The 12311-nt window shown below is 44.5% G+C and overlaps 1 protein-coding gene across 1 annotated transcript in view; it reads right to left on the bottom strand.

Moving 5' to 3' along the window:
* The window catches only part of LOC144829057 (uncharacterized), a 419215-nt gene that overhangs the window by 356129 nt on the left and 50775 nt on the right, over window positions 1-12311 (bottom strand). Inside the window, exon 2 of the mRNA XM_078687804.1 lies at window positions 4859-5003. Coding sequence (XP_078543930.1) covers window positions 4859-5003 — 145 coding nt within the window. The remainder of the gene's footprint in view (window positions 1-4858; window positions 5004-12311) is intronic.

Raw genomic sequence — 12311 nt, 5'->3', positions numbered from 1 at the left:
GGATTGTGTGTGTGTCCGTCTGAGTGGCAATATATGTGCGTGCAGGGGTGGAGGGGGGCACATTGCACAAGGGCAGTCGTGACACTGTCGGGCCCTAAGAGCAGTGCACTATCCGGAACATATTCAAGTAATTAAAAAGATAAGTCCGCCCTGTGGAAGCGCACCTTGCCTTCGGTGTTGGGGGAGCGGGGCTTGAACATTAGCCCAGCGCGGAGAGGCTGGTGGGGGAGGAGGGGACGGAGGGCAGGCACCCAGGGCCCGAGAGCAAGATACACACAAACAGAAGGCGCTTCCTTCCTTCACATGGACTTTTTCAGGCGCTGGAAGGAGCCGAGTTGTAACTGCATTAACTCGACTCACTCACTTCTAAAGTTAACACCAACTTATAACAATGTACAGGATGGCGGGGGGCAGAAACACAAGGCTGGCTAGAGATGGACCAGCTGGGCCAGCGGGTAGAAGGTGGCGAATGGGAAGAGGCATTCTTCCCTCCCTCTACTCTAGTCTGTATTTGTTTCCGTCTGCATTATATTGTATCTGCATTTTTTCCGTATTTAGTGTTTTCTGAGACAATGTACCTGCAACTAGTATTTTTCCAATTTTCTTTCACCGAAAAAGGTACACTTGAAATTTGATGACTTATGGGTTTTACAGGCGCCTGTTTTTCCTAAAAAAAAAAACTTTTATACGGGGCAAGAGACAGAGAGAAAAACGCATCCGGGGCAAGAGACGGAGAGAAAGACGCAAAAGGGAGAAGAGAGAGAAATATGGAAAAGCCATAGCAAAGGGAGAAAGTAGGGATCAAAAAGAACCTGCGAGTGTGAGCTAAAGGGGGAGCCGCGGCCAACTGCCAATTAGGTGGAGGGAGCCACAGGTCAAAAAAGTTTGGGAACCACTGCCCTAGATCCTTAATACTAGTATCTTATTATGAAACTCACAAAGATTACAAAGTTGCCTTTTGCTTGCATACAGCCTCATCTTGACATTTGGCTTTCATTATTGACCAAAATGGATGGGTTGCACAAGCTGAATAGTTTGCACCACAATATAAGCCTATAAAAGAAACTAAGATTCAATTCACTCTCTTAAATATTACAGACCTCTGCTTGAAAAGCTGTTGCGCTGCATTGTGCGAACAATTAAAAAGTGGGGTGTTCCATATTTTCACAGGCTTGTGTTTGGCTTATGTAATCACAGGTGTTTTTCCGCAAAGAGGACGTGGATGTTCAAGTAGGTGAGACGAATATGTGATGTTACTTCGCATGCGATCCAACGCATGTGATTACAACGCTGTTGTTACAATGACCTCGTTGTTACAACACAAGCCATTACATCGCAAGTCATTTCTATGACTTGCTGTAAGGGGCGCGCTGGACTTAGGAATAGTATAATTTAATATTCCAACTCCAGCGTGTGCAACAGTAGGGAAGGTGTTGAAATAGTAACTTATACTATTCCTTAGTTTAGAGCGCCCCTACAGCAAGTCTTAGAAACGACTTGCGATGTAATGGGTTGCGTTGTAACAACGCTGTGATTGTAACGACCGCACTGTAATCACATGCGTTGTAGCGCATGCGATGTAAACGCTGTTTTCCAGGTGAGACCACCGGGATGGCAACCTTGATGATTGTGTGACTACAGGATCCACCAGCCTCCACCATTTACTATGGAGCTATAACAACCCTCGATCTAAGATCTTGGGCCAGTGTGCCCCCGAAGATTTGTAAGTTATTGTACTTGCATATGATTCAATACCAGTATAAGAATATTAGGATGCTGTCATTATATTTACATTAGGGATCTGCTTGTTTTGGTCCTGAGGAAAGTCATGTGACCTGATAGGTGGGGTTGACTGAAACATGTGGACCATGAGTAAAAATACAATGTAAGGGATCAGTGTTTTACCCCCTGTATACATCTTTCAGTTTTTAGCCTTACCCTAATTCTGGCATGAACTAATAAAATAGATTAAGGGGTTAAAGGTGATTTTAACTGTAAGAATCACAGATCCCATGAAGTTTCAAACTTAGAACTGCTCCATACCTTTGAAGGTTGAGCCCGCTCCAATACATTAGGGGTCGGTGTAACGACCCAATGATGAAGCATGCCTCTAGTGTGTCCTAGTGGGCGAGGGTCTCTTAAAAAAATATTAAACTTTTTGGCGGAGACTTTAGTTTATATAGGGTTCCCATTTTATGATTATTGAGTTTTTCTGCAATAGTTTGCATGCGTCATGACATAAACGCAAGCCAGAGGTGTCTAGTGTGGGTTTTGCACAGGGCGTTCACCCTTCAATATGCATACACTCGCATAAGGATAAACCATGCAAGCTAAGTCATTTTGCACGAATCACATACTTTACGCATACGAGTAACTGATATACCATTTGCACACTTGTTTTCATATCGTTTCACTAGGCATAATAATTTAATGCAAAGCCAAGTCAGGCTATTTCACTTGATCTGGCTTTGAGTAAAATTCAATGGGATGCTTGCACTGATCTGCTCCAGAATTCTCCCTTTTGCATGATTTACCTTTTGCATTTCCGGGTGCAAACAGATTTTGACACTGCACACGAATCGACTGTCGCAACTACAAACGTTATATCTGGAAATGTGTTCTATACTGCCATGTACATCATGTTGCTTCACAAAAACACCATTGCAAACCTGTAGTATTTCTGGGCCCACAACTTTCTTTCATGATGTAATTTTGATTGAGTGTTTACACAGTCACAAAGGGCTTTTTCGCTATTTTTTCAATATGACCCAAGGGCTTTCACAGTTTCATATAGTGAAAGGTGTTTCTTAAGAATTAACTTTTAACGCTGTGAAATGTGGCCATCCTTGCTGTGACAAATGTTTTCAGAAGTCTTCAGACGTTTTCACAGCTAAAATTACAAAACACATTTGGGGCCAGAAAGCTGCTGCGATGCGTTCCGTGACTGGTGGAGAACTGGTGGAGAACAGGAAAGCGCCATATGTACAGGCATATGGCACTATCCTGCTCTCTCCCAAGAGCCGGTGTAAATCAAGCAGCCGAGCGCCACACACGAACCTTTACACCATAATGCATGTGTCTAGCATAGGTTTTGTACCGGAAAGGTACCTTTTCAGTAAAAAATACAAACTTTACAACTTTTCCTGCTTTGGGTGTGTAGTGTACAGTGCAGCACACATGCAAAGTGGAAAAAGTTAGGGAAATATATGATTTCTCCTTTTTAACGCCTACTTTTAAGTGGCGTTAAATTTTGGTGCAAAACCCTGGAGTAAATGTAACTACCTGTCACCAAACGCAGTGCAGCAGTCAAAAACGTTGTGTGACAAAGAAACAGCAGGAGAGTGCCATACCTACAGAGATGTGGCACTTTCCTCCCCTCTCCCTAGTGTAGGGGCAGAATTTTGTACTGAGCGCCAAGCACACACCTCTACACCATACTGCAAGTGTGTGTGCGTGAGTCTAGGTTTTGTACTGGAAGTTCCCTTACAGTACAAAATACTATGCCTAGACAACTTTTAAAACTTTTCCTACTTCGTATGTGTGCTGTACAGTGCAGCACATATGCAAAGGCGTTATTTTTGACGCAAAACCCTTTCTACTATTATTAGTAGAAAGGACTTCGCGTCAAAAACCATGGGTGGCTGCACAGGAAGGCCCATCTATCACCCATGGGACGGCCCCTTGACCCAGAGTTGGACTCCTACAACTCCCTTGTGTCGCCACCACATAACATATGGATTATAAAACACAGGATTGTGGGTTTGCCTACTTCGATCCGCACATCAGATTACTGTACATATTTCAAGAGAAAACCCATCACTTTAAACACAACTAAGGCCGAGGTGCTCTTTAAGGTGTGTGACACCTACCCACCAAGGTGTCAATCTGACAAGGAATATGGAATAGAAGCCATAAAACAAGGAGTTGCTTCATTGAGCCCTGAGTGACCGTCTCAAGGCGTACGGATGTATCAAGATCCGAATATTGGATGTAACAGAGAAACAAGTGATTGAGTTGACCGTGGATATTGCCTGGATGAAAACCATATAAAGATTGTGAAGACCACAATAAGTTGAGACACAAGTGCCTATTGAGGAACGCTGAGAGGTGATATTACTCTTAACTTGACTGAGACTGCCTGTATTGACATCTGGGCTAATAATAACCGAAAAGGAAGACGTTTCCCCTTGATGTACCAAGTGTGTGTTTTGAGAAAGCAAACCAAGCCTTGAAAAAGCCCTGTGAGCGAAACGCGCGTCGGCTAATGCGGTGCTACTTACCATTCATCGGAAAATTAAAAACACATATACAACAGAAGATTGTGATTGAACTATTGCTTCTTTTATGGAAAGATCTGGAATTTGGACCAGAGGGTGAAGAGACACTGCGATATTTTTTGAAGTGCAACATATATACATTGGATTATAGAAATAATGATTGGGTGTGCTTGGGTGTAATGTATATAACATAACATATGGACCCTGAACCAATATTTACCAAATTTGGAATGCAAAATAATGGTTGATACTTTGAATTAATGTTCTGATCTAACCTTAAACATTGGCACATTTTATGACAGAGCCACCATTATCTCATAAAAACTTTATTTCAGTAAGCATTGGCGGGTCCTCAGAGTTACCATTTTCTGTGGAGTGTCCTGCGTACCCTCTCTTTATCCAAGGACACTCCAAAGTAGGGGGATTGAACCCCTGGTGCTAAAGGAATAGCATCATTCATTCATGTTAATGTCATTTTGTTTCATTTTCAGTTTGTTGTAAAGCACACGCGTGTCTTACTTGACAATGAGTAAATGGAACTGTCATAACATGCATTGCAGTCACATGTATGAAATCATTACCTCCTGCAGACCGTGGACAGAGCATACATGATCCAGAGTCCATTCCAAATGTAGGTGACAGCCCACAGGGAAGATGTCCATCCGGCAGGAGTGACCTCCAGTTTGTACCTGCTGGAGACATTGCTGGTCGTTGATAAAAATAGACCTGTGAATAGACATGATCCTGGATTACTCGAGAGTCCTGTGAGTCTTCGTTATCCATGAATGCAGAAGAACATTTTCTAGAGGCTTGCGTTATATGCAAGGGCGGCTCCTCTGTTGAAGCGGAGAAGCCTCGCCCCACTTAAATTTCCCCCAAAGATGTAAAGTAAAATGGTAATTCATTACCATTGTATTTTTCATCCTCACGTCCTGAACCAAGCGTCAGGATGGGGACAGAGCCGCTGCTGAATGACAGCAGCAGGGAGGAGGGTGGGTTGTTTGTGCACTTATCAAAGTGCGCATGTCCCTTTGGCTGGCCGTCTTGCAACGGCGAGCCAGACATGCACAATTTGAAACCTCTAACCCTGCTGTCTTAAGACAGCTGGGTTAGAGTAAGTGCAGGCTTCAAGGGCACTGGGGAGCTCTGAGTGAGGCCGCTCCCTCCAATCAGGGCACTGCTGTCACAGCATGAGAGCAGTGCCAGGATTGGGCCCGCACTGCAGCATCTAGTTCCTCAGAAGAGGTCTGGAGCGGAGGACGTCGGTTCGGGTAAGTTTTAGTTTTAATATTAATATATGCGCGCGCACCCGTTACGCCGCCCCCCCCCATAGATGCCAACTGCTACTAGTTATATACTATCAATTGTTGCAGAGAAAGGGACATAAATAATACATTCTTCAAGGGCAGGTATCCAGTGCTTAATTTGTGCCAATGGTTGCAGTGCTCAGCAGCAGCACTTAATTCTCAACACTGACACACATGGTGGCACTGTTTGTCTATTTTCAGCAGAACACATCAGTTTAGAAATAGCAGTGCGCCCAAAGGCCATTAGTACTAGCATTATGCAGTACTGACAGGGGCAGTTGGTGGTGTAAGATGCACTTGCATCATTAGCAATACATTGAGCCCTGGCACTTAGGTTTTTTCCAAATTAAGCACCGCAGCTCTTAGTAATTAAAATAGGAACAGTGCCACTTAGCAGACATTTACCCGCCTCTCAGCACACCCCAACTACACTCGTGTTGTTTTGTATGTGGAGAGAACTTGCTGAAAGACACAATTAGCACATCTTTCTGAAGTATCTTTCCAAATAAACAGGAATCTATAAACATTGTTTTCCACTTCTGTACTATGATTGCATACAAAATAAGATCTTTTGAAAAAATGTATGTATCTAATAGAAAGCTATAAACAAAAATGTCCTCTTTCTCCACTATGATTGGTTACAAAGTATATAAAAAATGTTTTGTGGGTAACCAGTAGATTAGTACTGCTGGTCATTTATCTACTTGAAAAAAGGGATAAACAAGCTGCCTGAACTCAAACAAAAGAGGGGACAGTACACTTAGAAGAGACGGGAGAGGACCAGTGCTCAAAATAGGTACTGAGTAACGGCACTTCTTTATTTTGAGAGCGAGTAGCAGCGCTTCTCAGCATAGGTGCTAAAATTTGCATTGGACAGAAGTGGAACTTCATGACAGGGGAGTAACAGGGTTAATTGTCCAAAGTGCGGTGTTTATGCCGCAAATAATGTGCATATATTTGTTACTTGCCCTCTGTTGGCGCCATTTTGGCAGTAAATTAGACATATCTCTAAGGCTCGGGTTGGATTTCTCTTTTACTCCACAGGAGAATATGTTGGGCCATAAAATAGAACCTGACTCTGCACTGCGATCCCTTTCGGCTATCATTTTAGTTGCTGCAGAACTTTCCATATCAAGGGCTTGGGTCTCTTCGACCCAGTAGTGCTGTAGAATGGTGGGCTATCGTAATGTACATTTTTGAAAGGTAGAAAGCACTGGCTAAAATCAGAGACACACGCTCACTGATTAAATGTAATTTCATCTGGTATAGGCTGACACACGATTGTGATAGTACAATATGATTTTCCTTTCATTCTATATAAACAATTTTAACCTATCATTCTAGTTATATATGTAACTTTCTTCTTTTGATATGAAATACCAGTCATGTATTGGAAAGGCCACACTGTAATTTATTGATGTTTGTTGAATGTCTCCTTTGCTATCAATAAAAATATTTAAAACAAAAAAAAGGACAGAAGTGGCCCTTCGCAGAAGCAGAGGGGTACTCTGGGATAGAGTACCTGCACTTATAATTATCCATTTGAAGCCCTGAGAAGAACGGACTGAACCTTTGTTGCATCAACGTGGCTTGAAGTAATATCTGTAACAAACCCAGTTTTCCCGGAAGCTCCAGAGCTTATAGCCTCCTTATCAAGGGGACTGCTCTGCACCCTGCAGCCAAGACCATGGCTTCAGGCCAATATCCTCACTAGGATTGGAAGGCCACTGAGAATCCCTTTTTTTTAGATTTCTTTATTGACATTTGAGTCATGCAAACATAATATCAGGACATATGAACAGTGCTTACAATCAAAGTCTGTTAACAATATCTCGGCCCACATAGTCCATTGTTAGAGGCCGCTGGATACACCATCAACGAAAGTGGGGAGTACATTTGTATTCGGTAGATAAAGCATATAAATGTTGTTCCCCCACCCCACACAACCCCTGGGGCTTCCAACAGAGAGTAATGAATGCGCTGTGTTATGAGCTTTCTGACATTTTGACAGATACCTTCAGGGCTTGAAGTGCAAAGTAACGTCACCTGTTTTATTACACGCATATATTGACAGATGGCCACGTGCACTATTGAGTTCACACAGTTCTAATGCAAAATAATTCAGACATGTCTATTGACATGACGTGTGCATACTCTTATAAAAACGCTTGTATCTGATACTAACTAAACAAATTAAGGAAATGCATAATCATATCTGATGTATGTGTCTTACTAAGTCGCTTTGAAATAAGCGCAGTAACTTTTTTTTATAGTGAATACACATTTCGTTTTTCTACTGCAAAAGACTATTCATCGGTAATGCGATATCTTGTTTATCCACTCTGCTTCTTATATTTTTGTCCCACAAACACAAGCCTAGCATATGATGGAGACTGGTTAGACCAGAATAAATACCATGACATTGATGGCAAGACCTTGTAATGGGAGACATGATTGGCAGGCTGATATCATGCTGGTGTCAAATTCCACACATGCCACTGTACTGGTATGTGGGTGGGTGCCAGTCAGGCCAGGAACTTATGAGGTTGAACTTTTATTTCATCTAAAACTGTGTGTGGCGTCTGAGCATGGAGCACGCACGATAATTATACAATTAGCAATGCTTAGTTTTGCTTTCCAGGGATTAGTGGACACTTCCCCAGTTAAATTATTGTTCCCTTCCCACAAGCTTTTGAGTTTGAGTTTGATCAAGCGCTTCATAGATTTATTTGAAGGTCTCAGGAAATACCTTTGAATAGTATCCAGGTCGATACATTTCATTTGTCATGGACAAGTCGCCTGCACTGACGCCTTTAGGGCTTGCAGTGATAACATTAAATAGGATTTAAAATGTTTGTGACCTTGTGTATTGTAACTGGTGTTCATAAAAAGCGCTGAAATACCTTCGGGTCGAGTTTGAGCTTATATGAAACTGCAAAAAAATACAAAAGGATTCTGTAATCAGTCACGGAGGCACGTGCATCTTGGTGATATAGAAGGTTAGGCTGAAAGGGCCATCTCTTTGTCTACAACTACTCCGGGTTGCTAGTAATCCAGGCCACGCCATCGGCAGAGGGCTGCAGAAGATGAAACAAATGTATGAACAGGTTCCAAACCAAGAGTGGTACTGTAGTGTTAATAAGTTGTCAAGATTATCTTCCAGGACATTCTAGTGCTTTGTATATCTTTTTTAAAACATTTTTACTAAGCAGATACATAGGGACCCTCTATCTTTGTTCCTGTTGCCCGTTTGTGGTTTGTGCTGCTGTCTTTCCCAGGAACGCCTACCCCTCGCCGGACCCGCTTCGCGGGTCCCGCATCGCTGTCTGGCCACAGGAGTGCGCCGGGGGAACGTGGTTGGAGTCTTAGGGCGCTGGTCAGTCTTGCAGGGCTGCGAGCAGCGTGGTCAGGGACTCCATATCCCAGGAGTCCCTGATAGCCCGGCAGAGAACACCTGGGCCGCTCTCCCTGCAAGCTCCGCCCCCTCACCAACGGACCTAAAAGCCCTCGCCTCTACAGCCTCACTGGGACCCTCTATCTTTGTTCCTGTTGCCCGTTTGTGGTTTGTGCTGCTGTCTTTCCCAGGAACGCCTACCCCTCGCCGGACCCGCTTCGCGGGTCCCGCATCGCTGTCTGGCCACAGGAGTGCGCCGGGGGAACGTGGTTGGAGTCTTAGGGCGCTGGTCAGTCTTGCAGGGCTGCGAGCAGCGTGGTCAGGGACTCCATATCCCAGGAGTCCCTGATAGCCCGGCAGAGAACACCTGGGCCGCTCTCCCTGCAAGCTCCGCCCCCTCACCTATTTCCCTCCCTATATACCAACGCTTACTCCTTGCTGCGCGGGAGCGCGCGGGAGGGCGCCGGGAGAAGCCCGGGACAAGGGCGGGACCGTCTGTGGCCGTCCGGGGCCGCTGGAGGCCGGGCCGGGCCACTCCAATAACCTCTACGGTCCAGGTACTGTGAATCCAACTGACATATTATTTGCTCTTTTGACTTTTTAGTGTATTGTTGGGTAGAAGGGGCTTTCTTTTTGCACTATGGCTTGCTCATCAAGTATCTCTACCCTGCTGCCTCCTATGGGTGAGGCTGAGCCTGCTGTTATGGGCCCTCTTGATTCCTACTTCAAGCGACTGCCACAGGATATTGACAAAGAGATCGCCCTGGCGGAAAGACGAGCCGGGCGTAGGCTCTCGATTGAGCTTCTGAAAAATCCGCCTGAGAAACATCAAGGTCAGAATTTTCCTGCGCTGGTTACACCTTTGTCATCAATTGTATTACCAGCCACCCAGGACCTACTTCTTGACTTGCCCTTGTTAACTGAGTTAGCTGATAATTCTCCATTAGTCACTGTAGCAACTAGTCTACCTGTTGAGCACCTTGATGTATCCAGCCAGTTATCTAAAGGGAAAGGAGTGTTAGGAAAATCCTGTGTACGATTGGAAGTGATTAAATCCAACCCTTGCCCCAAAAGGAAATGGGGAGCTACTGTAAAAAAATCACAACCACAAAAACCCGCAAGAAAGTACAGGAAGCTGGCCACTAAATCATCCCCAAGTCATGTTCTTGTAAAGAATGGCGCTGTAACGGCAATAGGGGAGGCAGAAGTAGTCCCAGCGGAAGTGGACCCTATAGTCATGGCGCCTTCCATAACACTGACGGTACCAGCCCCAGATCCAACTATCATAGCACCCCCGGGGTCACTACCTCCCAATCATGACCTCTTGTTAGAAGTGGAAAAAATAATGCGTTCCCTTCTAAACCCCGTAGAGCTGAGACTTAAAAAGCTAGCTGAACAACTTGACCATCTAGAGCAAGCTAGCTTAGATAATTTTTTTACAATCAAATCTCTAATTAAGTCTGGCAATAAAATGGGTGAGAGTGGGAAACACCTACAGTTAGCCGACAGTGACCAAGGAGTCGTGTTGGTTGACTCACTATCCCCGACTGCGAGTGGTATTCCTCTACAGGATAAGAAAGGGGTGAATAGCAAGAAGGTATCTGATTTAACGTCCACCACAATTAATAGTAACTGTGGGAAAATTAAGCCCAATAATGTTACCAACAAGGGTAGAAAGGACAGTACTAAAACCCCACCCAGCACAATTAGTAAAAATCCCACACCTTTGCCGACCAGGCCGGAAAAAACTATGGCTAATCGGTCAGGAAATGACAAAATCCCTTCTAGTAATGGCACTGGAAATAAGGTGGGACCTACCTCCCAGATAGCAATGGGGGGTGGTCCCACAAGGGATGTCCATAATATCGGGAATGGGAGTAATACTCGTGTGGCAGTGGAAAACATCCTTACACAGTGCCGTGTTCCCTTAGATCAAGGCCAACCAAAGCCACAAATAACTAAGCTCCTGACTAAGATCCCCCCAGTACAGCTCACCCCGGACTCCTACCCATACGTGGCCATACTTACTAATGTTCCACCCCTACTGGAGGGCCAAAGAGAAACCTATGACACACTAAAAAACAAGGCCATGCATTGGCTTCGTGTTAATAGACCCCTGCCAGGGGGAGTGGACGGTCTGATAATTGGGGCCAGAAGGGTCAATTGGATAGGGAATACCTTAAAAAAACAGGGGGGTGAGTGCATTATAATCAACTTCCAGGATCCAAGGGTTGTGGGGTTGATTACGGGACCTGGTTGGAATATTAGTATTGGTGGGATTGGGGTGGTGGACCTCACCTTCTTTTATCCCAGACCGGTGGTGATCCACCCTGGGGGTTGTAGGGAGCAATTGAGATCTAGTCTCTGTCCCTGGCTAGAGGCTGGCTTCCCAGCTGCTCCCATACCAAGAACAAATGACTCCTATAAACAGGCATTTAACCCTCTTAACGGACAGGGGCAGATGAGGTGGGGATGTTGACAAAGATCTGCCGAACTAACAAACTTGGAAGGGGAAATGGTCAGGGGAAGCATCACAGATGTAACACTGACACCCAACGAAGATGTAATATGTCAAATAGCTGAAGTGGTGAACGAGAGGGATGGGAACATTATTGTATGTTCAGGGGGTTGGGTGGATGATCCGGCCCTTACAACCACCAGTTGCACTAAGGAGGGTTTTGATGTAAATTGTTCAAACATTGTTCTAGGAGAGGATTGTGATTGTGGGAGGCTGACTGATGCACCGCCCATGGCACATAATGAAAAGGGGACTTGTATAGAAAATTCCCTGGAGAGATTTATGTCATGGAATATAGCGGGGCTGGGGGCTAGATTGTTGTCACAGCATTGGATAGATTTTGTAAGTGGGTTTCAAATGTGCCTATTCCAAGAAACGTGGGCATGTGACCCAATTTATTTCCCGGGTTACCTAAATTTTTGTATACCAGCAACAAGAGGCCCAAGGGGTAGACCTATGGGTGGCCTCACAGCATGGATCAAGCAAGATTCAAAAGTAAAAATTAAAACAATTGATCTAGGTTGCAAGGATATACAATTATTGAGATTATCTGTAGGAAAGGGTGGTGTGATAGATATTTATAACATTTATGCTAGGGGCAAGAGTCTTGGGAATTCTGCTACCCTAGAAGTTCTATCCGCCTCCCTCGAATCCCAGTTACTTGGAAATAGAGTGATTTTGGCTGGTGATCTGAACAGGACATTTGAGCCTCTTGAAAATACTGTTTATCCAATAGGACTAGAGGAAGATGCCCTTTGGGGCATCCCAAATCTAAACCTCACATCTGTGAAGCGGTGGACGAAAGACATTTTGTT

This window comes from Lissotriton helveticus, chromosome 4_1 (assembly GCF_964261635.1).
Source record: "Lissotriton helveticus chromosome 4_1, aLisHel1.1, whole genome shotgun sequence".
Classification (NCBI taxonomy): Eukaryota; Metazoa; Chordata; class Amphibia; order Caudata; family Salamandridae; genus Lissotriton; species Lissotriton helveticus.
The sequence above is the reverse complement of the archived record's forward strand: the minus strand, read 5'-3'. Positions and strand labels throughout refer to the sequence as shown.